Here is a 26,895-nt window from a genome sequence, read left to right as displayed (position 1 = left end):
GAGCCATTCACATCAGATTTAAAGTTTTGTTTTCCAGAATTCTTATTAGTTGAGAACAGAACACAAGTGGGAGAATTGTACAGTATATCGCTGTTGGAAGTTTTGACTCAAGTTTGCTTTTCTTTTTATGTGGGAAGCATTATATAGTCTGAGGGAGGAGCTAGGCTAATGAATAGCAGGCTTCCTCACTAGGAAAAGCTCAGTTGGGTAGAAGAGACAGAGGCAGGGCATGTGGGCTGTGGAGCACTGGCAGTGAGCAGGTGACTGCAAGGAGCTTCGTGCAGTTCACCAACTCCTTAGAACAACTTGCTGTTCTCACTTTATGATTGAGGGAATTGGAGCTCATGTGGATATTAATTAACCCACTTAAAAGTGCAGCAATTAAGTTGAACACCAGCTCGTTTCCATCCTGCCTTTTTTTCCGTCCTCCAGCTTTTCCCTTTAGCCGTGTCGTGGACAGGCCCGTAGACGAGCAGATGGTATCTATCAGGCACTGTGTGGAGTCGAGCCTGGCCTCTGATCCCACCTCGAGCTTCAGTAATCCTGTATCCAAGTGGCCGGTTCTGTCTATGGGTGACGGTGGCAAGTCACTGACTCCCTGAGCTTCGCATTTTTCTCTTACTCGTCTATGTGTTTGTTTCTTCTGGAGCTCTCTACCTGTTGTAAAGAATAGAGAAAAGCATCCAGCTCCCCTCCGATGATGAAGCTGCAGCAGAGCGTGGCGATGTAAGAGAGCGCTTCTGGGCAGCCCACCTGCCCCGCTGCTTGTAGCCAGTGCCCACGTCTTTGGGCTGCTGCCCCCAGTGGGAGGGTGACGTCATTTAACTCTTTCCTAGTTTGGGGCATTAAATGCTGGACATTCAGTATCTGGCACATGGTCGCTTTTAATGTATGTTGTTATTAATACTGTTGGTTGGGTTACCACGCCCAGTTTTTAGGCTCAGGAACTTGATTTTATGTCTTCTCAGGTTTGATAAAATTCTGTGAATTTATTCACACCATTTAAACTTACGGTTTGCTGGGTAATTGAATGGAATGAATCTATTAATTTATTAAGGAAATGTTCTAGGAAAGTATACCCAGGCATTCCTGTGTGGTGCTCACGTAACCAGGCACACCAAATTAACAGTGCTAATGAAGCCAAAGCAAAGCTAGTTTTTTTTTTTAGGCAGCTTTATTTAGGCGTGAGAGAACCTGGCATATTGTTTCTTAGGACAGAAACATCACCTGTGTGTAGACGGAGCGGCTGCTTATCGGCGACACCCTCAGCCTGCCCTTCCACTTGCTCTCTTTTCCCCGTTTATCTCAGCGTTTTGGGTCAGATCAGTAGCAGACCGGTTATAACGGAGATGGTACACGTGCAGCCCTTTTTACCCATGAGGGCAGTGCTCTGCACGTGAGGTCTTCGTGAGGATTATCAGGGGTGTCACCCCCGCCTTTCCGTGCTGTCCTCGACCCGCCCATTTTTTATCCTTCCCTTTGATTCCTGGCTGGGATGGCCGGACGACGCTCCCCGAGCCGGGCCTGCTGCATGCCCGACCAACGGCCACTCTCCGGGGTCCCGAGGGGCCGGGGCGACGCAGAACCTGAGGGACGTGAGGTGTGACCCTGGGATACAGATATGACTGTTGACCTCAAAATAAAACTGCCAGGTGTTTCACCTGCAGAAGTGGCTTTACTCCAGAACAGCCGAGAATGACAGTTTGGGACCCGCGGCGAAGTCCAGACCGGACTGAAGGCTGTTACTGGGGGAGGGCCAGGGGAGAGCGTTGTAAGCAGAAAGCCCATTGGAGGAGAGAGGAGCGCCGCATGTCGTGGCCTTCCATTGGTCTCGTTGACTGCGCTGGGGCGGGGGTGCAGCAGTGCGTCCCTGCATGGGCCGGGTCTGTGATCCTGGGGGCGCTTGTGGTGCACCGAGGGCGGCCGGGAGAGCTTCCCAGGGGTCTCTGCGTGTCAGGAAGGTTTCCCTTCAGTAAGGATCACGACTCCCATGATAAAAACTTACATTATAGTAACTAAATTTATGGAGTACCTTTTGTTTTCTGAAGTGCTGCCTTTGGAGCCTGTGGGGAGGGAGGGGATAAGAAGGGGAAACCTGGAATGATTAGCAGCATGGGGCCGGTGTTAGGGGTGAAGGAGAGCCGTGGCGGTGGTGCACGCGAAGTGTTCGTTAACACCTCCCGGCGCTTAGGGAACGTTAGCCGCCCTCAGCGTCACCGGCCACTGTATGCAGACTTACGGTCTAGGAGTATCTTTCACAGGCACTGATACCTATGCAGGTTTTAGGGTTGCAGACTAATGTAGAGATGGAAACATTTCAAAGAATATCAGCTTAACTTTACTTACTTGGCCCAGCCTGGGTAAAGAGCCAGTTCATAAAATTCTGAGAGATCAGAGCAGACCCCTACTAATGCCGCTCCCATTTGACTGACTCCTTCAGCTTTTTCATATCTCAGACCCATAACTGTGGCACCCCTTCCATAGAATCTGGTTCAGTGGTAATTGTCGCATTTCATATTTTTCCCTGGGGCAGTGAGAAGTGGGAAGAGAGTACTGCCTAGTGGCCAGAGTCTGGGCAAGCATAGTAAAAGGTTGCCCAGGAAAGGATAGAAATGTGCCTTATTACCTTGTTTTCTAGTTTAAAACGAATAGTTTATACAGTTAACCCTATTCTAATATCTCATTTTCCATGCTTTTCTTCAAATAAATACTTGTTAGATCATAATTATCCGTGAAGAATAGGTTGGGGAAAAGTTGAGAAGAGCTTGCCTGTGATGGCTGTGAGCAGCATGGGGAAGATTTGACCTCATAGAGGATGGAGAGCTATCATAGAACGCGAAGCTAAGGATGGCATGATCTGACCTACTTGTAACAAGATGATGGATTCCGGATGTATTTTGTACGGGGAATGACTTTAGATGTATGAGATATGGAGGCTGCCCCTCATGGAGCAGCTGGGACTTTACTGCATTCCAGGGGTAGTGTTCCTTGGGATTTTGTTGGGAGCTGTGCCTTTTTCTGTGTTCAAGGAAATAATTGGGTACAGAAACTCTGGACCTCACCCCCTCACATCCCCAGATAAACTGTTTACCCACCAAATAAAAGCAGTGCTTCCCAACCTGTAGGATATGACCCTCTACGTCTTACGGTTATAGTAAAGAGTCCCGAAACTTGTGAGTTTCACCTAAGTAAACTACTTTAATTGATTAAAAGGACAAAAAGGAAATAATGGGAAAGAGCATCCCACAGGTTCCTGGTCTTCAGCCTACCTTACAGTGATACTCCTTTGCCTGGACTTACATTGTATTTTTCTCTAGAAGTAAGGTTTCAAAAAAAGTCTAAGTTAAGTTTGTTGATTTGGGGCAAGTAGTTCATATTAAGAATGAGTTGCAATTATATTGTGCAGAAGTTAAGAGTTTGCCTTTGTTCATATTCACAGGAGGATTGGGTCTGACTTCCTCCCTTCTTCATTTAGGCTTTAAAGCCTCAGGCCCGATGGGACCTCAGGAGCAGACAGGCATGGGCTCTCGAGCTCAGTGGAGCTGGGTTTTAATTCTAGACTTGCCACTTAAGTGCTTGAGCAAAATACTCAAACTTTGTGAGTTTTAATGACCAAATCTTGAAAATAATGTTTAATAATAGTATCTGTTCACCTGCGTTGGTATAAAGCTGTAATAAAATAGTGCATGTCCAGGTGTGCCTGGTACTTGAGAAGACTTAATAAGTGTTAGCTGTTACTAGTATCAGCTGGTCCATGGCCATTACCTTGCACACATGACAAGGCAAAGAGAAATTGTAAATAACTTGTCCCAAGTCACATAACTAAATTGAAAGCTAAAATCCCAGGTCTCTTAGTGTCTCTCTCAGATGTTTATGATAATGAAATATTTTTCAAAGGTGGTAAATACTCTTTTTCATTTATTATTGTTATAAATGCTTGTCCAAAAATGTATCATTTTGTTTTCTTTCAGGATTTGGAGTTCCATGGAGTGATGAGATTTTATTTTCAAGATAAAGCTGCTGGAAACTTTGCAACAAAATGTATTCGGGTCTCTAGCACTGCCACCACTCAAGATGTAATCGAAACACTAGCGGAGAAATTCCGACCTGACATGCGAATGTTATCATCTCCCAAGTACTCCCTCTATGAAGTGCATGTCAGTGGAGGTCAGTGTATACAGAGACTTGTGAGAGGCATGTCCTGGTGTTGCAGATGGAGAACTTAGGGTGCTTGTACCCGGGGCATCTTACAACCTTGCTTTACTGCTCTCTCTTGGTGGGCTGGGGGAGGAGCTGACAACATGGCAAACCTTTTGCACTTCTGGGAAATGTTCTTCAAAGTCCCTAGCACGTAACATTTATCAACATTTATCAACATTTATTGGAAGTCAGGATGAATATATTAATTTTACATGTGCTTATTTCACCAAAGGTAAGTAGCACCTGCATTTCATAGTTATCCAACCAAGTTGGGCGTCTCACACACTGGTGATGTAGTGTGCTGCTTGCTTCTGGAGAAGTATTTCATGTAGCTCTTATGTATAGATTGTAATGTTGCAATTGGCTGTAACCCAGTTGATGACCCTATGAGTATAAATTATCAAACTTGTGATATTTTTTGTAACATGGAACAGTATATTTTCATTATTCTTTGGAAACTCTTAATAGTAATTTCTCCCTGTTTTAATATTTGAAATTTCTGAAAATATCTTACCTCTGTACTGCAAATGACAATATAAGTTGGACTGATTAGAAATACAGAAATTTAGAAAATTTTCTATGAGTGTTTTGGAAATACTGAGTTACCTGTAAAAACACAAACCCCAAGTTTCAATTACTGTAGCAAGTACAGTATTCATCTAGCACATACAATTTGAATACCAGTTAAATGTCATCCACAAACCCATTTTGAATGTAATTTATTTTTCTTGACTTCAAAATTAAAGCTTTCTTTGTACATTTGATATTGAGCTAAAATTTTTATAATGTGCAGACTTTGGACATGATCACAGCACACATCTCTCCCCCATCGTGTCTAATGTGGCCATGTTCGTTTCTTGCTCTTTAAGGTCATGAGGTTGTCGTGCATATGAATGATATAGCAAAAGTGAATTTGGCAGTAGAGGTCAGCTTCACTTCTGGATGGTTTTTCTGAGGTTGAATTTTTCCTTGACCTCAGAATCTTTATAAATAGGTGATAGAGAGGAAGAAGCCCTTTTTCTTCTGTCTGCATTTTCTGATCATTTGAACACCACCAGATGAAGCCTTTGGAATTGTAAGATTGGAATTTGAGATCTAAAAATAGAATGTTTTTTTAAAGAACTTTCTTCCTTTTAATTTTATTAACTTGAGAGGGGGTGAAAGCACAATGAAGGTTTATAAAGAGGAAGTGGTGATTCCCCCACTCGGTCCTGCCCCCCCAGGACCAACTGGGACCAGCTGGTGGCCCCTCCCCCACTGCTCAAGGCAGCAGGTCCCACCAGTGTCACACGTGTGAAGAAAGCCCTTGCACAGACAGGTCATGGAGCCCTTAGTATGTCCTGTTTTTTTTTGATCCTCCACCACCACCAAGGAAATACCTGGTTGTTCATCTTACCGGGTAGGTTCAGACAAGTTAATAATAATAATTGCTTATGTGCTAATGACTTCGTGGGTGTTTGAAAAAGTAGTGCACATGAAATGAAGGAAAAGTAAGCTTCATCCTTCATGGCAGTTACGCCCTGATGGGGGGGTGTGTACTTCTTGGGCCCTGCCCATCCTGTGGACTGGGGACAACACCTCACCTCCTGTCCACATGGCTTTTGGGGGAGTGCTTGTTGTCATTTATGGCACCATGGAAAGCCTGGCCTGGCCCCTGTGTGCCTCCAGCAGAAGGTGATGTGTGCAGGCCAGTGCACCTGGGACCACCAGCACTGTTGTCATGCAGTGTTGGCAGGTGCAGGTTGTTCCCTTGGAAATCTAAAGTGCTGCTTGGCCAGCGTGCCAGCTGCCTGGCTCACATTTATGGACCACGGCTCTAGTGGGCTACGTTTTTGGCCCCAGCCCATTCTTCGACCACCAGGGAAACTCAGCATTCTCATTTTTGTATATTAGGATTTTGTATGAAATCAACTGGGAAAAAATAAGGATTCTGCTATTTTAAAAAAAGGTGTAAGAACCTCTAAGGCAGAAGGTATCTTCAAGCTATACAGCTCTAGTGGGACCCTAACAAGCTCACATTCAGTAGTTAGGCACATGTACTTTAGAATATCTGACCCTTGCTTTTGTTTTACTTTTAGGGTTTTGACTTAATTGTTCTTAATATTAGTTCTCTAACAAGTACACTATGAAGAATTTGGATCAAGTACCAATTTTGCAACAAGAACAACTTGGTAATTTTGGTTTGCAGCAGGAATTTCAAACGTACTGGTCCAATACCTGGTTTACTACTCTGATTTTTTCCTTTTGCACTGTTTTGTTGATAAAGTAATCATTTACAATTTGTTATTCCTGCCTTCTGATGATTAGCATCACTGTTTACATGTGATGCTCACTGAGAGCCTCTGTAAGTTGGTCCTGACCCTGCCTCCTGTATCACAGTGGTTCTTCAGCTGCTCACCCTACATACAGTTACCTGGATAATCTTTGCCAGAACTCTAGGCTTTCAGGAGGCTTCCTGGTGAGGCTGTGTGGGCTCTTGGAGAGTCCTTCAGCAGGTCACCACATTCCTGCCAGTGTCCCAGAGGCTTCCTAGATCCCTAACATGGAAGGAGGAATACCCTGGACTTAGCACTTTAGCGTAACCAGCAGGTGGTAGCTGCTTCATGGTGGAGGGGATGTGATGTGAAGGTTGAGGGTGGTGAGCTTGGAGGTGAGGATCAGTACAGAGACAGGAAGAGCAGTGATTTCCAAGGCTGGTTCATGGTAGCAATATAATACTGACATGAGAAGAAAAATCTCATGAGTCAGTGGAGCTTCTGGGTTACGGTAACAGTATTACCTTATTTTATAGTTGCATTTGAGATAGTTTGATTTATAGAAGTAGTCTTATAGCAAGCCCTGTGTGTGTTTCTAGTCTGTGTATATTTCTCTTATTTCCTAATTAGATTCTGAATGTGTGAGGAAATCGTCCCTGGTCAGGGTCTAGCACTGGATACATGATAGTATACATAGAGTAGCAACACAATATTGAACCAGTTATTAAAACTGTCACCTAACATTTTGAATTACAGTTGGTCCTTGAACAATGTAGGGGTTAAGGGTGTTGACCCCTATATGTTCTAAAATCTGCATTAACTTTTGATTCCTGAGAACCTGATAGCCTGTTGTTGACCAGAGGCCTAACTGATAACAAAAGCAGTTGATGGATGCATATAAAGTAAGCTAGAAAAAAGAAAATGCTTTTTCAAATTGTAACAGATCTCCAAAGAATTTTCCAATATATTTATTGAAAAAAAAAATCTGTGTATAAGTGGATGTGCGCAGTTCAAACCTGTGTTGCTCAAGGTCACCTGTGCATTTTGATGTCAGTAAGTACCTGAGGTGATGTGCTTCAATAAGACTGAATGTGTGTCAGAATGTTGTGTTATTAGCTGGTGCCAAAAAACCATAGCTTTTAATTTCTTTTCGTTTCATGATTTGAAGAAGAAAGAAGATTGGATATAGATGAGAAACCCCTAGTCGTGCAGTTGAATTGGAACAAAGATGATCGAGAGGGCAGGTTTGTCCTGAAGAACGAGAATGATGCCACACATCCCAAGGTAGGTGCCCTGGTGTCCTCACTGCGCTGTCCCGCGGGCCTGCTGGGTAGGCCACGTGCTGGTGGGGGCGCTGTGGGGTCCGTTCTGTTCCGCTGCTCTTCCTAAGCCCCTCATGTGCCCACCTCCCAGGAAATACCGTGAGGATAGTGCTGCTGCTCCCAGCCGCACCCTCCACCTCACGGGAAAATCCCAGCTGCTGCTCCCGCTATTTAAGAAGAGTTATGTAAGCTTTCGTCACGAAGAGATTTAATCAGCTCATCAGCTCCAGTTGTTTTTTTCTCAAACATAAAGTTAGAATATGTTTCAATAAGAATCAGAAGGGAAGATAAAACTTAAACAGCCTATTTATGTGTGAGCTTTCAGATACAACTTAAAATTTCTTTTCTCATATGTGTAAGGCTAGAAATCAGTAAACTTTCTTGGGTTTCTTTGATGCTGTAACAATGATTCTGAAACCTTTTGAGGTGGTCAGATGCCTGTTGTAACTCTGGAATACTGTGAATTACACTGTAATTCTGTGGTAAGTGGCATTTTAGCAGTAGGATTTACTATTGACAAGTGATAGCAAGTGTGAGGTTAATGTTTTGCAAAAAACCTCCTGTTTGACTTTCCCAGCAGACTGGGAAGAGACTGCCATTAATCACTTGGGCAGCAGGGAACATTACGTTTGTGTGGCCACAGTGGTCCCTGTGGACAAGTGTGGATGTACAAGATGCATTCTGGCTCTAGTAATTTGTTGCATTTGCAGCAAATACACAGTGAAAGTGGACGTCTTTTTTTTTAGCGGTCCACATTTCATTTCTGTACCGTGATTTTCAGCGAGGTGCCTTTCTGAGGTCCACAGGTCCACATCATTGTGCGTTGGAGCGCAGCGCCAGGTTAGGGTGCTGCCGAAGAGGCCAAGAGTGGGAATGGAGGCGCTCATTTACAAGGCAGAAGGTGGCGCTTTCCCAGAAAGAGCCAGTCTTCTTTTCCCTGATTCTTTACATCAGCCTGTTAAGTTGTATAAAAAGTAGTTGGTGTCACCATTTAGCAGACCATGTTATAAGTTAAGAATAAGCAAGCAAATAGGATGTGGAAATCAGAAGTTTTGCACACATACAGGTATTACAGCTTTGCTTCATGAAAGCCAATTTATTGTGACTGCTCTTCACATTTCTATTGAGGTTAAAGAAAACATGTAATTATTTAAATGCTTAGTTATTTCCCTATTTTCATTAGGTCCTTTTATCAACTTACTTTATGTAAATTATTTGGATTTTCATTTCTTGGAAGTCAGACTTTGTGACTCCCACTCAGTGTCCTTACTGGCTTTGGCTCTTTGGGGTCCGCTGGCTTGTTAGTCCGGAATTGAGGTTAGGTCACACGCCGTGAACGCGCAGACCTTGAGTGTAACGCTCGTCAGGCTTTGATGAGCACACGCACGTGCCGTTGTCAGTCGAGACGCAGTGTCTCCGTTACCCAGACCCCCCGGGGGCGGCTGTCTTTTTGGCTGTCGCGTGTGAGGTGAGGTCAGTCGGCCGTAGACAGCCTTGTGATACTGGGTGCTGGCCGTGTTGTGATAATGTTACTTTTATCAGAAGGTTCAAAGTAATGGGCCTGAAAAGCAGGAAAAAGAAGGCGTTATCCAGAACTTTAAGCGAACACTCTCAAAGAAAGAAAAGAAGGAAAAGAAGAAGAGAGAAAAAGAAGCGACAAGGCAGGCGGCTGATAAGGATGGTGGCCCTCATCTCCCTGGCGGCGACACGTGAGTCAGCCCGCTATGCCCCGTCCTCATGTCCAGGCCAAATGGTGTGACACAGCACTTCACCAAATTGCCAGCTAAATTGTGGAGAGAGGGGTGTCAGTAGGTTCCTGTTAGTCTGGCCCTTCTTGTGCTGAGGGAAGCAGCGGTCTGACCTCAGCCAGGCTGGTTGCTGACAATACCTGTCTCTCCGGGCTTGGTGATCTGAGATGAGCAAGCCAGTGAGCACTGTGGTGTCGGCACTGTCCCCATCGTCACTGGCCTCTCCTTCCACTTATGTTCTGTGGCCCCAGGGCCGCAGTGGTTTCTCAGGCACCTCAGATATGCTGAACACCTGCTCAGAGGTAGGTAAGACCACGACGAAAGCAGGGGCCCGTTTAAGGCTCACTCCAGCCCCACCACCTCCACTCTCCTCCCACCAGCCCCGTCGTACATGAACTTTCCTCTCTAAATATATTTGAGCTTCTGGCCTCAGAGCCCAGGGAATAAGGGAAATGGTTATACTTCGTTTTAACAGAAAAGAGCCATTGGAAGAACCCAGCCCCTCTCATGTGGGGTCTCCAGTCTCAGTCAGCCCATCAGTTTGCAGGCTCTTGCGCTCCCTCCTGGCCTCCCCTCTGCCTTGGTGCCCACCGCACGGTCTCCACACGAGTAATCGGTGTTCATGTCAGAAAGTCGGAAACACATAGATTTGTCAGATGGGGAAAAGGAGTGGCCTGGCATCACAGGAGCCCAAAGAGAGCCGTAGTTTGTTTTTGCTAAACAAATTTGTGCAGTTCATCTGTTTATGTGGACAGTTTTAAAACAAACATAATCACAGCCTGTTAAAAATAAAACTTTGCATAAGAGATTTTCCCACTAAAATATTTACATCAATACATATTCACAAATATATATATGTTTTCACAAAGAAAATATACGAAGTGATTTAAATGATTACACAGGATTCTGTAATAGTTTTTCCATAATTTATGTAACTGGCCCCTTTTGTGTGCTTCAGGTAATTTGTAGGTTTTTGGGTATTATAGGTAATATTCCAGTGAACATCCTGTTCTTCAACTCTAGGGACTCATCTCGTTATCCCTTAGGAATGCTAGAAGAATGGCTGCTGACAGTTTGGGATGCTTACATCACCAGATTGCCCCTAGAAGGTCTCTCTCAGCCCACAGGCAGGCCTTTTTCCTCATACCTTAAGGACTGTTGGGTTTCACAGAATAATATGCTGTCTCTACAGTATACAGTATCTTTAATAAATTTATTTTGTCAGTAGCACCGTAGGTATCTTTCTACACATTCATTAAACACTCTGTCCCAATGATCTTTTCAAGCCTTTTTTCCATCAGAAAATGCAAATTGATTCTAAGTGTTCTGTAGTAATAACAATTTGTCAGTTAATTATAGAGTGAAATTTGAGCCCATTATGGATTATGTCAAAGTAGATTTAGATACTAATTTGTGACGCAGTGATGCTTATATGATGAACATGAACTCTTGAGTATAGTTACATAGTAAGGCTCTAATTAGGTAGTTACACAAGAGAAAGAACTTGCATAAATATATTGCTCATATATGAAAAATGTCAAAGAAAATGAGTTTAAAACAATTCTTTTGTACTGTTTATCAACTTAGTGTGTTAAGAAAATGAACTACTTAAAATGAGTTAAGTTGTTCAATTTGAAAACTTTTAAAATTATTTTTATGATTAAAAATGACATCTTTGAAGTACCAAATTTTAGTCAAGTTTATCAGTCTTACCATAACACTGTTTTCAACCCATTATTCTAAATAATTGACTCCTTGTTATAAGAACTGTTGATGTGTTTCCATTTGAAAATTTAGCTTCAAGAAAGTGAATATTGGTAAATCTTTTTGTTGTTAAAAAAACATCTTCAGGGTTTACTGTAATTTTAAGACAGATTTTTACTACAGTAAAGTATGTTCAATCCTTTAATTCTTGTGATTGGAAGGTCACGTCTCTCATTGGGCCTGTTTACAGGTAACACTGGAAGTACTGAGATGTGTAATGTAAATGTTTTTCTTTAAGGTTTATTAATGAATGATTCTATTATGATAAATTATATAAAATCACTATAAAATTTAATGGTAAATTTCTGCTTAGTTCAGAGTATTACTTTGCATTGAGAGAAAGTTCATCTTTATGCATGGTAAATACGTATATGGCAGCCCATTCGGGTGCAGATGTAGCCAGATGACAGCTGCTGTTCTGGTTTCTGTGATGACAATACAACTGTTTCTAATAAAAAATTTAGAAACTTGTTGGTTTTTCACAGTGAGAATTCTCGACTGGCTGCTGAGGTTTACAAAGACATGCCTGAAACCAGCTTCACCCGAACGATCTCCAACCCTGAGGTGGTCATGAAACGGCGGAGGCAGCAGAAGCTGGAGAAGAGGATGCAAGAGTTTCGGAGCTCCGACGGGCGGCCTGATTCAGGTACAGGCACGCATGTTACTCTCTGGCACCTGCTGGTGTGCATGACGCCTGCAGAAGTCGCAGGGCAGGGCCACATGGCCTGCTAGCCACACTGTGCCCCACACGGATCTGGGGCAGCATCGCTTTGCCTTAGTGGAAGAACCTGTCCACACCAGAGCTGTTGTAGTGACATAGTTTTCCCCAGTGTGGCTTTTCTTTTTTTTTTTAATTCTGGATATTTTTAAATACATAAGAAGAGAGAAAGATGTAATGAGCTCCCCATGTGTTTATCATCAACCTTCTGTTTCACACCTGCTTTGCACATCCTGTCCCCATTTCCAAGCTATGTTATTTTGAAGCAAATCCCTAATTTATCATTATTTCCTCTATACATATTTTGATACCTTTTCCCGAAAGGTAAAGATTCTTAAACAAAACTGACCACAGCATCATTGTCACATACAAAAGAATTGACAATAATTACTTAGTGTCATCAGCTGCTTGGTCGTAGTTCAGATTGTCTTGCTGGCCTCCTATGATGCCTCAGTTGTTGGTCCAGGTAGAGCCGGCACCGCAGTCGGTTAATAGGTCTTGTATGTCTCATTCTAAATCCCTTTTCCTCTCTTCCTCCACCTCCCAGTTTGCATATCTGTGGTCAGACTGTGGCCTGTGGTGCCGCCTTCTAGTTTTCCTCCTGTTTACCGTTTCCTCAATTAGGTACAATACAGGTTAGGTTTTGGTGGGGGAGGTAAGTACATGGGACAGAAGTACTTTAGTATCATCCAAGAGTGAGCTGTGTTTATAAACATTTTTTGATAATGTATGGTTTTAAAAATTCTCATTGTTTTTGCATTTATTGACTGTCCTTATGGATTCTTGGATTGTCACTTGGAGCTGTCGGGGTCTCGTCCAACTGACGCCTGAGTCTGACATGGCCCCAGTGATCTTGGCAAGCTTCCCTGTGTGGCAGTGTCTAGCCAGACTCCCATGTGCTTTGCCTGCCCCAGACCTGTCCTTACTGGTCAGTCTCTGCTTCAGATTAAGCCTATTTAGTGGACACAGATGGGAAATGATGTTTTTTCACTACTTTGGGGATTTTAGAAAATCTTATCTTTCCTCTTACGATAAAATTCTTCTCTCCTAAGAACAATAGAATCATTATTTGCTTTTCCCTAAAAGACATAGGAATATCAAAACGAAAATACTTTTAATAACAATATGATACTGAAAACATTTTAGGCTTTTTGTAAAATTCATTTGTGAATATATTCTCAAGGGTATGTTTGCCAAATTACCATATCTTGAAGTCATAGAATTTATTCCTTCTAGTGTGGTTACCTAGCCATATTGATTTATCCATAGGTTTGTTTTATTTTGCTTTTGCTTTTAGAGGTTTGCTTCTTTAAAATTTAATGTCATTTAATAGTTTCTTAGTCACATCTACAAAACGGAGTATTTAGAGAAGTCCAACTTTGGTCCCTGTCAGTCCCTTAAATTAAATGACAGCATGCTGCGATACACACTTCTCCACATTTACTTTATCAACTTTCCAGCATTTCCTGGAGATAACGTTATTTCTGAGGGAAACAGAGATTGCAGAATACACATGACCTTACAATTTGAGCTATAAATTTGTTTTGTATATTTGTAGCTATTCAACATAAAACTTTTTTTTTTATAATTTGTTTCTTTTTTTTTTTTTTTTTTGCTGTCATTAATGTACGATTACATGAACAACATTATGGTTACTAGACTCCCTCTATTATCAAGTCCCCACCACATACTCTATTGCAGTCACTGTCCATCAGCGTAGTAAGATGCTATAGAATCACTACTTGTCTTCTCTGTGTTGTACAGCCTTCCCCATGTCTCCCACCTACATTATATTTGCTAATCGTAATGCCCCTTTTTCCCCCCTTACTGCCCTCTTCCCACCCGTTCCTCCCCTATCCCTTTCCCTTTGGTAACTGTTAGTCCATTCTTGGGTTCTGTGAGTCTGCTGCTGTTTTGTTCCTTCAGTTTTTTCTTTGTTCTTATACTCCACAGATGAGTGAAATCATTTGATACTTGTCTTTCTCTGCCTGGCTTATTTCACTGAGCATAATATCCTCTAGCTCCATCCGTGTCGTTACAAATGGTAGGATTTGTTTTCTTCTTATGGCTGAATAATATTCCATTATGTATATGTACCGCATCTTTATCCATTCATCTACTGATGGACACTTAGGTTGTTTCCATTTCTTGACTATTGTAAATAGTGCTGCGATAAACATAGGGGTGCATCTGTCTTTTTCAAACTGGGCTTCTGCATTCTTAGGGGAAATTCCTAGGAGTGGAATTCCTGGGTCAAATGGTATTTCTATTTTGAGTTTTTTGAGGAACCTCCATACTGCTTTCCACAATGGTTGAACTAATTTACATTCCCACCAGCAGTGTAAGAGGGTTCCCCTTTCTCCACATCCTTGCCAACATTTGCTGTTGTTTTTCAATGGTCTTTTTGATGTTGGCCATCCTAACTGGCATGAGGTGATACCTCATTGTGGTTTTAATTTGCATTTCTCTGATGATTAGGGATGTGGAGCATCTTTTCATGTGCCTATTGGCCATCTAAATTCTTCTTTGGAGAATTGTTCAGCTCCTCTGCCCATTTTTTAATTGGCTTATTTGCTTTTTGTTTGTTGAGGTGCGTGAGCTCTTTATGTAATTTGGATGTCAACCCCTTATCAGATATGTCATTTATGAATATATTTTCCCATACTGTAGGATGTCTTTTTGTTCTACTGATGGTGTCCTAAAACTTTTATTTGTAAATAGCCTGTATTTCAGCAAAGAAAATGCTTATTATAAAATTTCAAGTTAGTTATAAAGTAGTTTTACTTGTTAAAAATAGTAGTATAATCATCTGACTTTCAAAAAAAAATTGTATTTGAGAGCTATACCACTGATCCAGCCTTTCATAAAAATGTCTACCTAATAGGTCATCAGCTCTGTTGTTCTTGCATAACGTCACATCCAGGTGTTATTTATGCGTGGGTTGCCACCCTGTCACATCCCGTACTCCTGTGAGCTTACTTCCTGGTTTTACGGTCTCGAATGTTAGGACTGGCAGCATCCTCATTTGTGACAGGTCTGGCTGGAGAGGACTGCCTAACTGGGGACCCTTTCTCCTGACTCTGAGCCCGAGTCAGAGGATTGCCATCCCCATCCAGGTTGTTTTTATAACTGTGATCCAGAATATGCCTGTGGGAGCAGGACAGAGCTGACAAAGGGAGTCTGTGTTTGCACTCTTGCTGTGTTCATGGGGATGGCGTGGCTCTCTATTCTGTCTCGTCTCCATTTGTGAGGTGGTCTATGGATGATGATTCTAAAATCATGATTGCTTGGTGCTGCCCCATGACAGAGGTCGCTGGTGATTCCGTTCCTTCTGAGTGAACGGAGCCCTGTGTCCCCATGGTGGAGGCTGGCCCTGGGACGCTTTGCCACCCCAACATCCATGTTTATTGTGACCCTTAGTGCTCTTGTGACGGAGCCTTAATCCTGTGTTTTAATGAAATTGCAGTATCAGTTATTCAAGAAAACTAGGAGAGTGAAGAATTTACTAATTCCATAGATCATTTAATATTTATTTAGATTATAATTGATTTGATTAATACAATTAATATAATTTAGATTATTTTTGAGGCCCAAATTCTTGTTCAATCAAGGATTTGGAATGAATTCTAAATATATGACCTAAAAAATAGAGAAAAAGAAAATGAGGGGAAGGGAGAGAGGATCAAAAGATGAAGAAGAAAGGTGGTAGAAATTTTCAGAATGACAAAGGAAAGCTCAGTGACATCCACCCCACGCTCATCCACCCATGCCTCTACAGGGACCTTGTGTGCATAGGAGGAGGCTGGACATCATTACTGAAATGGCACTCCCCTCAGAGATTCCTTGAGGAACGTTCAAGTGTGGACTCAGTGGTGTGATATTGCAATGAAGATAGCTGGCTTAGACTGTCAGTTTTTGTTAAAAACTTAAAAAATTTTATAAGAAATAGATTTGTAATGTGGATTAAGATGGAACGTTTGTATGTACCAGTAACAATAAGGTGGGGAAGTCACACATCACTTCAGGCTATGTCCACAGAGACTCCTGTTTATTTTCCTCCATCGTAGGGGTACTTTGATTGAAAAATTTAATATGATCTGTTAATAAGCTGCTAAAGAGTTTTAAGCTGGGGATTTAGAAAGTTTTTTATTTGGCCTAAGCTTCAGATCTGAAGCAATGACTCTGGAAGCAGAGTAAAGAAGTAGGGTGGCTGGAGCAGATGCAGGTGGCCTGTTAGGGGAGCTGTGCCACTGAGTAAGGAGTGGGTCCCTGAGCTCAGCCTCGGCCGTGGGGCTGTGATCTCTGGAGGGTGCAAGGGACGTGGAAGAGGGAAAGACACCAGGAACCGGAGACAGCTGCCTGTGATGCGGTCTCCCAGGTAGGCGTTGATCACCCATGGGGTGAGAGCCTCTGGGAGTGGGAGGCAGGTGTGTGTGCATGTGGCGTGGAAGTGCTGGCGTGGCAGGAGACACCTTTTAGGCTGGCCCTCAGTGACCCTAGAGTCCTGGTCAGCAGTAGATGGAGATAAGATTTGGGAGTGATCTGTACTAGGGAAGCAATATCATTGGGTGCATGGATGAGTTTTTTTGAGTAGAATACAAAGAACAAAAATTTAACAGAAGGTAATTTTTACGAGGAGTTGGCAAAGAAAATAGAAAAAACATCCCAGAGAATTAGGAGGGGAAACAGCAGAACACCCAAGAAACAGAGCTTTCCCGCTGAAGCGGTATTGGGGGCTGAAGAACATTTTTCTTTATAGACTCCCAGGAAACCCCAAAAAACTAGACATTGTTAGCAAAATGGCTGTTCATGGTTAACAATAAGGAAGCCAAATAGATTAACTTCCAGTGCTTTGTTTTTCATAAATACCTTAGGGAAATGTATCCTTACGACCTCCTGTGAGGTCGGTGAGGACATGGACCGGGACACGGTCTGTCTGCAAGTGACAGCTGAGCCTTGTTTCCCTGTCTGGGAGGCCTGAGGTTTGGTGCCCCAACCCTGATGGTACAACTGCTCTGTATCTAACTTTCCAGCCAATCAGACGTTGTGGCAGGTGACAGGCATTGACCCTGGACTGTGTAAAGCATTTCTAACACTCAGATACACTCACTTGTAATGCCTTCAAAGCACACTGGCACAGAAGTGTGTAAATGGCTCCGTTGATGGTTTATGGCACAGACACTATGCCACTGGTTATGGCCATGCATTTTCTTAGCAAGCCCTTCGTTAACACTGCGAGCCTTCTCTGGGAGTCTGTCCTACTGCCTCAGCTTCTCCCGGGCCATCTGGGGAGCGGCAGAGCACTGTGACGGGGACCCTGCAGTCTGGGGCCTTTCACCTGGTCCTGCACGTCAGCTTGCTCATCTGCAGACAGTCCTGCCTTCATCTGATTGCTGAGTTGCACTTATGCAACAGATTTTAGTGCACAGTAGGAAGTTTTAAGTTTACCTTCTCTCTCCTTCCTCAATAAATCTCTATCATGACGGTACCACAGTATTACATTTATAAACTGAAAACCTTTTAAATTAGATTGCCCTAATTCTCATTACACTAGCGTCAAATCAAGTTTCCGACAAATGTTCTGTAACATTCAGATGGATGATAAACATAATTCTATCCAGTAGCTAAATTTATTTGTCCACATGAGTATGAATTTTACACCTACCTCATAATGTGTCCTTTAGAAGTGCGGCTCAAAATTACATTATCTGGGAGAACTCTACTGAATTTTTTAAATGGCTTTCTGATAAACCCTGTCCTTATATTTTTTCAGACCAAATAGTCTTTCATCCACCCGTGGTCTGTAACTTAGGGATTGCAAAGTAATTGTCTATATGTTTCACAGATGTAAATTTTATTTGAAAAATTTTTGCCCGTTTGCATCTAGTAGCGGTCTGGATTGGGAGACAAGACCATCTCTTTAGCTTTGAAACCAGATGGTCCCGTTTGCTCCTTGGTGTCTCGTGTGTGAAGCACATCAGCATTGCTCAGTCTTCAAGATGCTTTTACTCATCTTCTTATGCATGTATTTTTCTTGTAAATCACATCAAAGCCGTATTTGAAAGTGTAGTCACACAAGGAGGGAGGGCATTTGGTGTGAGGGACAGGGCTCTGCGTTGGCCACCTGTGCTCGGCCCTCTCGGCAGCCTTTCCTTACCCAAAAGCAGGGTCCTTTTTGAAAAGCCCAGTGGCGTTTTTCTCACCACACTGCATACGAGTGCTGTATACATGCTCTTACCATCTCCCTCACATGCCTGCACACAGAGCTTATAGCCTTTCAGAGGCGCCCGCTTCAATGGGACAAAAGCCCAGACCCAGGACTAGGGTCCTGGGAGTCCTGCAGGATCTGGGCTCTGTCTGACTGTACATCAGCTGGCCCTCAGCCCGGTCGTATGTCCTATGCCTGTGGCTTGGTCCCTCTGCCCACAGAGCCCTCCAGGATTGTGCTGCTGCCCCATCTCACTGCCCGAGGATTACGGCAGATCGCAAAGCTGCAGAGAGGCCTTTCCTGGTCACCAAGTCTAGGAAGCTCTCGGCTCTCCCACGGCTGTGCTACCATCTTTAACTATTAGTTTGTTTTCTCACTAGTCTTCTTCCCTGCACCCCTCTCCCCCAACTAGAACATGAGCTGTTTGACAACAAGGACATCAGCCTGTTCATTGCTGTGTCCTCAGCATCCAGGCAGCAGGGCCCTCGATCTGAGCAAGCTCGTCTCTGACAGTGTGCTCACCTGACTCCGCGCCTGTGCCAGCAGGTCCTTATTCTAGTACAGGTGCAGACTAGCTGATTCCTTAAAAGTCCAGCATTGTTTTACTGTGAGTCAAGTTGTCGATGTGCAATTTGTGCCAGACTTGTTGAAAAAGAAGATAGGAGAAATATTCAGTAGCTAGAACAACTGTGTAGAATTAAAAAGAGGAAGGATTCCTGGAAATTTAGAACTTGCTTCACGAGATCCACAGATCTTTGAGTCAAGCCCTTTCAATTTACAGGAATGTAGGAAGCTCACCCAGAGTCGTGCATAGTAGAGGGGGATGGGGCCTTATGATCCTCCCCTGGGACTCTTTCATCCACACTTAAGATTTTAGGGTTTATCAATCTTAGATCTTAAGTAGAAAGCAAATTATGACACCAAAAGAAACAATAATATATGTAGAATTCCATTAAAAGAAATGTGCAAACAAAAAAGGAAACCTCAGCCTATGCAGAGTGCTCTGTTCTAGTTGGTTTTTTTGCTCCCACTTGACTTCACAGCTACACATGACTTCTCGTTTTCAGGACGTGAGGGTAAAAATAGAGCCTAGGGCTTTGGGGGCAAATGCCTGAGGAAAATCTTCAGACCCCCATACCTCAGGTGTGGTTTCTCATTCTCTAGTAGTATTAATAGTTAACTTTGATTTGGGTTTTTCATTCAAGTTTCAGATTGATGATCAGGAAGCAGAGCGTGTGGGGAGAATGGGGTCTAACAGCGTCGGGAAGGAGACGGGAGCAGGGCAGTGTGTCACACAGCGTCGGTCATGCAGCAAGGGGGCACTAGGTGAGCAGGTTTCTGCTGGTGCCTGTGGCCCAGCTGGATGTGAACATAGGTTCTCATACAGGTTCCATCTGCCTCACTGCAGCTGGAGCACAGGTGCCCTTTGTTTAGAAAAGTTCGCTCTGTTACTGGAATAAATAAAATTGTGCTCAAAGATACCAAAATTTTTTTCAGGTGGAACGTTGAGAATTTATGCAGATAGTTTAAAACCAAATATTCCCTACAAGACAATCCTGCTGTCTACTACAGATCCTGCAGACTTTGCTGTGGCTGAAGCCTTAGAGAAGTATGGGCTGGAGAAAGAGAACCCTAAGGATTACTGCATCGCCCGGGTAAGTAGCCCTCAGGTCAGTGCCTCCCAGAACTGCACGTGCTGGGGCTCTGCATTCGCTTGGAACGTGCTCTCTGAATGGAACTAAACCCAGGCTGGTTTCCTTCCTACCGTGTCACTTAGAGCCTGGCCAATGGAAGCCGTGTGTTAAATGTACACGACAGCAGCATTCTCCCTTCCACTGCCAGAGTGGTATGTGTTCCCATGACAAAGCAAACAGCGTCTGAAAAGGTAGGTGAGGAAGATGAAAATTGCCCAGTGTTCTGATACCAAAGGATGACTTGCTGATGCTTGGATATGTATCCTCCCGACTCTTGATCATAGTAAAATCTGCGTTAATGGTGTTTTTCTTACGGTTTTAACTAAGACACATCATGAAGATTCAGCTTTTAAATACGTTTTAGTTTGGTCCTCATAATCGATCAGCATTTGATTACTGTTGTTTAGTAGTCAGCCATGATTTCTTAGAGATAAAAAACTTATCTTTGACCCTAGTACTCAAGACATACCAATGAAATTTTGTGCCTCAGAATTGATTGTAAAATCAAGCAGGTCTCTTCTTGGGAGACAATCACCTTGGAAAGTTCTCACCTTTCAGTCAGTCACAAGTTTGTATGAACTTCTTTAAAAACCATGGTTTCTGTATCAAAATCTCATTAGCAGATTTTTTAAAAAAGATGTCCTCCTTTCTGTCACCTTAGCAATTGATTACTAAGTAACAAAACAGTGTGGATGTTAGTTCTCCCCCGCTAGGATTATGAGGAACGTTACAGCACCATAACCGACTGGGTCTGAAGCCTGCGGTAACCAGTTCCGGCCAGTGCACCACATGTCTCTCCCCTTCAGGTGTTCCCTTCATCCTCTCTGCAGCCCAGCCCTTTCTGCAGCATCCTTCCCCATCAGTGTAGATGGATCACATTCTGGGGTTTGCATAAATGGCATCATAGAGTACGTGCTCTTTCTTTTGGCGCCTGGTTCCTTTATTCAGCACGACTTCAAAAATCGTCCCTTGTTGTGTATGTCAGTAGTCGCTCCCTTGGTGCTGAGTAGCATCTACTGTACAGATGGACCATGTTTTGTTCCTGCCTCACCCTGTGGGTTGACATTTGAGCTATTGCAGTTTTCAGCTCTCGGGAAAGATGCTAAAGGCTTGCATGTACAGGTCGCCCTACAAACGTGTTTTGTCTTGGCCCAGGTGATTATATGAGAAACATGCGAGGGCCCAGTTGCTCTTCTTCCTCACCCATGCTTGGCATGGCTGGTTATGTTAGATGTTAGCCATTCTGACAGGGTGTAGTGGCATCACACTCTGGAAGGATTTTGGATTCTCCTGATGATCTGTGTGTTTATGTCAAGTCCTTTGTGGGACACAGTGTTTTTTTCAGTCTGTGGCTTGGTTGGCCTTTTCATATTCAAAGACTAAAAAGTGTTTAATTTCACTGAAGTCCAACTTACTAATTGTTTTTAACATTCCAAGCTTTTTGTACTGCACATAAGAATTTGGCTCCTCCGAGGTTACAAATGCTTTCTCTTATGTTTTATTGCAGAAGTTTCATAGCTTTTGAGTTTTACGTTTAGGTCTATAGGGGCCATTTCTTTACTGTCTGTGTGTGGTGTGCACTTACGGTCAACGCTCATTCTCCTTGCAGATATCCAGGTGGTCCATTTCCGTTTGTCAGGCTCTCTTTTCTCCCACTGACTGCTGTGGCCATCCCAGGAAGAAGCATGCACTGCCTCTCTACCCAAGAATGCATAGGAATGAGGGGCTTTAGTGCATCCTGAGTCAGCAGTGGAAGTTGGGCTGAAAACAAACTGGGTTGAAAGTTTTCCTGAGAAGTGGCTTCCACCAGATTCCCTTCACCCTCCAAACCTGCATGCCGTCTCTCCATCTGAAGGCTGCAGTGAAACTGGTTGGTGATGGTGGGTGCGATGGAGCTCAGTCTTGAGGGTAGCAGGCAGAGGCAGGGGGTGGCAGGGTCTTTGCTAAAAACAGGAGAATGCAGTGGAAGGCTACACCCAGAATACTGACAAGCCAGCAGATTGAAGAATTTCTCCCAAGATGCACTTTCTGGCCAAGAGGAGAGATCTATATAGAAACTGCCCTTGGGGAATCGTGGCCCAGTGCCGCACTTGGACACCTCACAGCATGGTCCTTGCCTGTACGTCAGCGCTTTTCCTCTGGCTTCCTTGTGGCTCACTGTCGGATGGGAGTGCATGGCTCAGGTTCACCAGATAATTGGAAAATGTCTTTACAATGAAAGACAGACCAACACAAACAGATGAATGAACCTGGTCTTACTTCATAACCACAATGCAGAAAGCAGAAGGAAGTGTTAAAAAGAACTCTGAGGTGAGGGAGAATAGTGAGCATGTCCGTGAAATAAGACCAAAATGCCGTAAAGGGGACACAGAGGGAAGGAGCACCTGGGATGTAAAAAATATAAGGAAACAAGAAATGGGGGGAACGTCAGTGGAGAGATGAAGAATAGCACTAAGGAGATCTGCCAGAGTACAGAACAAAAAGAAAAGGAGACACAAGAGAAAGGGTGGTTCTGCTTTCAGTACAGAGTATCTGACGTTTCCCTGAAGGAGGACCAGGCCAAGAAAGCAAGGGACGTGGGAAGAGTGACCAGGAAGTGATGGGAGAAGGTGGCCCGGGGCCAGAGGGCTAAGCTGTTGGGTTGAATGGGACGGTGACTTTGAAAGACACCAACCAGGGCATTTTATTTTGAAATTGCAGAAAACTAGAGAAAAATGTTTCCAAAGAAAAAATTCAAGTCACATCTAATGGATTGGGGAGTTAGATTGGCAGCAGTCATTTCAACAGGACCTGTGGGCTCTGGGATAGAGCGGAGCGACACTTTCTAATGTAGAGTGAAATGGTGTCCGATCCAGGCTGTCATCGAGTGCTAGGTGGCTGGAACAAAGATGTTTCAACACATACAAGGCAAAAATTTGCTACCCATGCCTCCTTTCTCAAAAACTGGAGTATGTTCTCCAGCGAAATGGTGGGGTAGGCCAAGAAGGGGGAAGGTGGAGGAGTGGAGGATCCCAGAATAGAATGTAGCACAGGACAGGTTGTCCCAAGGGTGATGAGGAAGGAGGGCCTGGAAGGGGGGGCAGTCCCTGGCAGGACCTGCTTTGAAGCGATAGTGGCTGAGATAGAAAACATTTGGAGTACGGCGGTAGCGTTAGTTAACATCATCTGAAATAAACAGATAGCCAGTAGCTTCCTGGGTGTGTTTCTATAAGGACTTTTTCTTCAGTACTGTGTGTTACAGGGTAGGTTATACAGGCCAAACCTTAATCACTAAAGGAATGCTTATGCCATTGAAATCCTGTTGCTGTGAAACATGAATTAAATCTGTTCTGGTTGACTTGGAAATGTATGCATTTTATAAAATAACCTACTTTTGGAAGAACAATCGCCGTAAAACTAAACAACAAAACTCTGTATGACTATGTGACCATAGAAAAAGATAAATGCATCAGAAGGTGGCTACCAGTGTACCAGCTGCCTAATGTGCAGGGACAGAAACTCGGTGAAGTATACAATCCTGTACATGAGATAAATACATGAGGGTAACTGCTGACAGCGCTGTCATGCAAACGGTTACCTCACAGTGGTCTGCTTTCTTCCTTATGCTTTTGTGTATCTGAATTTCTATGGTGAACCTATATTATTCGGGATCGGGAAAAATACAGCAAAGCTTGTTTCATTGTGGGGTGAGGGGAGATAAATGGTCATGGGTGTCTGTCTTCTTGTGTGCCTTCTCACTACTTGGGTCTTACTAGGAAAGAGTAAGAAATAGTGCTGAGAAATTAGAAAAATGAAAATGATGCTTGCAGAAATAAAAAAAAATTTATACTTGATTTCTGGATGATGGGGCTTATAGATAAATTCAGTGTCAAATTCTGCCATACTTTGGGGGCGGGGCTTGGAAGGGTAAGGTTGGGAGGATAGACAGTCATGATAATCGTGCATTCTCTCTGAAGGAAAGATACTTGAGGTACAGGCATCCGGGTGCATTTTCCTCCTAGCAGTCACGGATGGAGCAGAGGAGAACCCTGTTGTAATCTTGGACTGGTGAGACAATTGCTTTTCTCTTCAGGAGAAATACACAGCAAGGATGACTGTACGTATGGGAAATGCAGTTATCCCTGTAGGTAATTGGGTCCATGGTAATGGTGGGTCTTGATAGGCATTCCTTGTACTCTTGGTTAGTAACTGCTGTAAAAGTGTTCTTAGAATAAAATCAGGGTAGTGTGTAAATAGGTTTTGCCCTGCCGAGCAGGAGGCCTGCCCTCCTCCAGCTGCGCTCGGCAGGCTCTGAGCCCGGAACAGGCGCTCACCCGCCAGTGCCTGACAGGTGGGGTTGCTCAGGTGTTTGCCAGGGAATGTTTCTGTTTAAATGTATAGAAATTATTAAATAATAATCACGTCCATAATGTTGGTTATGAAACATTTGAACTTGGTAACATTTTTTTCCTTTCATCAATTTCTGCCTTATTTTTATGTATGAAATTCAAAAAGTGAAAGAACATTAGTCAGGGTCATGAAGATATAAAAGCCTACTTTGGGATTTTATTGACAGTCCCTTTTGAGGTTATTTGATGATTTCTTTTGAGGGTCTTGTAGTTTTGGTTTTTGCTTATGTCTGTATAGATTTTCTTCTGTAAGCTTAGGCAGTACAGAAGAAGCAGATTATTGTTTTAATATTGAGTTAGAAATTTTCTCCTTGACTTGTCATCTCATAGATAACATAATATGTAGCTCTCTGTATCCATTCATTCATCTACTACTTTATTTAATTGGGTATTCGGTAAATATTTAATTTCCTCTTACTTGTTTGATGCTATGCTGGGTACAAACAGAAGAGCCACCTTCAAATGAGCTTATAATGAAGGGAGTTGGGCCAGGAATAAGAAGTACAAACAGGAGCTGGTAGATGAGAGAGGAGGTCAGAGAAGACTGCTGGGGTTGTACTGGAGTGGAAAAGTGTATTAGCCAGATGTGAACAGAGCGGGGCAGTGTTGTTTGGCACTGGGGTCGTGGAGGCATGAACTTTGTGGCCTAATCTAAGAGCTCTGAGTAGCTCTGTGTGGTGGACCTACAAGGCCACACGACAGAGGTTGAGCCCAAAGAGGTGAGTGAGAGTCAGCCCTGCGATGTGGGGTAAAGCTGGAGGCATTGAATGCAGTGTGAAGATGCTGTGAAGAAACATTGATTGATTACTTTAGCATTAGGGTGTGTTACAAGAAGTTTGTGTTTTAAGGTAATTTTAAGCTGTGTTGGGAAGAAATAGTGTTCTGTAGAGGAGTCTTATGCATTTGGCATGTGAGCGTGATGATGAACTTGGGTGGTAAGATCTCTGAAGATGACATAACTCTTAACTGTAGGTTGACAATAATGTTCAGGTCCTAGTGATGACTTGCCTCTCAGATTTCCCACAGTTGTGTTGTGATTCATGTTAAAGGCAAAATGAAGGGAGAGCAAACATCCAGTAGGGTATATGGATGACCAGGCTCACTCCCCTGTGTGACTAGGGGCTTTCTTGGATGATTAAGAAAATGGCTTGGCTACCAGAAAACAGTAAGAAGTAATACAGCTTTATGAATTTTTAAGAGTATCAAGAACATGGTACCTTAAATCAGATGCTTCAGAACATGTCTTGAGTGAATATCCCTGTTACATATCTAAATGGTCTAATTAAAACTTAATCATGAAAACAAAATACAAAAGAAAGAAGTGATTCTGTTTTGTTATATGATGGTTCCCACAAGAGATCTCCCATGAGATGAAACTACCATATGAAAACAGCCATTTGAGCATGAAAAGGTGGGTCAGGGACTAGAGATATTGAGATTGCAATAATGAAGTTTTCTTTCCTTAAGAAATTACAAGTTAACCGTTGTTCTCCCATCTGAAAGTTTGTTTTAAAAAACTACTCAGAGTAGTTCATTTTGGGGGTTGGAGAGGCAGATGAATAAAAATGGTCCCATCACTGGAAGACTCATGCCAGAAGATAATCATCAAAAAACCCCAACAAAGATCCACGCACTGCTACAGCTGTAGATGCACTCATCCCACCAGTTCCTGGACTTGCCATGGGAATGAGGAAGGAGATATCTAAGCTGACCTGTGCATACAGTAAAACAACAAATTTGACTGGATCTATACTGTTGGAACTCAACCAAGAATTTGGAGAAGTGCAAATTGTAGCGCTCCAAAGTCTTACAACTACGGACTATTTACTGTTAAAAGAACATATGGCATGTGAACAGTCCCCAGGAATGGGTTGTTTTAATTTGTCTGATTTCTCTCAGACTGTTCAAGTTCAGTTGGACAATATCCACCATATCATAGATAAGTTTTCACAAATGCCTAAGGTGCCTAACTGGTTTTCTTGGTTTCACTGGAGATGGCTGGTAATTACAGATATGCTTTGGTTATGTAAATATACTCCTATTATGTTAATGTGTGTGCGCAATTTAAGTAGTAGCTTAAAACCTATACATGCTGAAGTTACTCTACAAGAAGATATGTCAAAGGAATAATCAATCTTCCCATGTTTTCTTCCACCTGCTACTTCTATAGCTTTTCTTCTTCCTTCCTAATTACAACCCTTAAATAGAATTCGTGCCTCATATCAAATTTACCGAGTATCATAATTCTTCCAAGTGGTAAAGATACCTCAAGACAAATGCTGGGCATAGAAGCCACAGGGCATAAATATGCAAAGAAGTAAAAAGCTAACCTTTTCAAACAATAAGGCTTCCCTCTCACTTACCAACTTCACATTTCCCTGTATGGCCCCGGAAGATGACTGGTTAGCCAGAGACGGGTAAGATTCCTCAAGGGAGGAACAACCTAAGACAGGCACAGTCGCAGGGGGGCCATCAGGTGAGAAATTGGGGATCAACAGAGGTGAGGCTTAGAACCTCTCCCCCCCTGTTTTGAGAGAAATCTTCTGCATCCGTGGATGTTTTGTTGCCCTTGTCTAGCTTGGATTAACACATAGTCTA

The 26,895-nt window shown here is 43.1% G+C and overlaps 1 protein-coding gene across 18 annotated transcripts in view; it reads left to right on the top strand.

Annotated features, from left to right (window-relative positions):
- Positions 1-26,895, top strand: part of AFDN (afadin, adherens junction formation factor) — a 135,562-nt gene that overhangs the window by 36,242 nt on the left and 72,425 nt on the right. For 9 of the 18 annotated variants that reach the window (XM_036926476.2, XM_036926475.2, XM_036926471.2 and 6 more), the window contains exons 2-6: positions 3,972-4,167; positions 7,624-7,739; positions 9,320-9,486; positions 11,775-11,935; positions 19,713-19,870. In XM_036926476.2, the coding sequence (XP_036782371.2) occupies positions 3,972-4,167; positions 7,624-7,739; positions 9,320-9,486; positions 11,775-11,935; positions 19,713-19,870 (798 nt within the window). The remainder of the gene's footprint in view (positions 1-3,971; positions 4,168-7,623; positions 7,740-9,319; positions 9,487-11,774; positions 11,936-19,712; positions 19,871-26,895) is intronic. The other 9 variants (XM_057490274.1, XM_036926479.2, XM_036926478.2 and 6 more) reach the window with 3 other exon arrangements.

Source organism: Manis pentadactyla, chromosome 12 (assembly GCF_030020395.1).
Source record: "Manis pentadactyla isolate mManPen7 chromosome 12, mManPen7.hap1, whole genome shotgun sequence".
Lineage (NCBI taxonomy): Eukaryota > Metazoa > Chordata > Mammalia > Pholidota > Manidae > Manis > Manis pentadactyla.
This window is presented reverse-complemented; position numbering and strand designations above follow the sequence as displayed.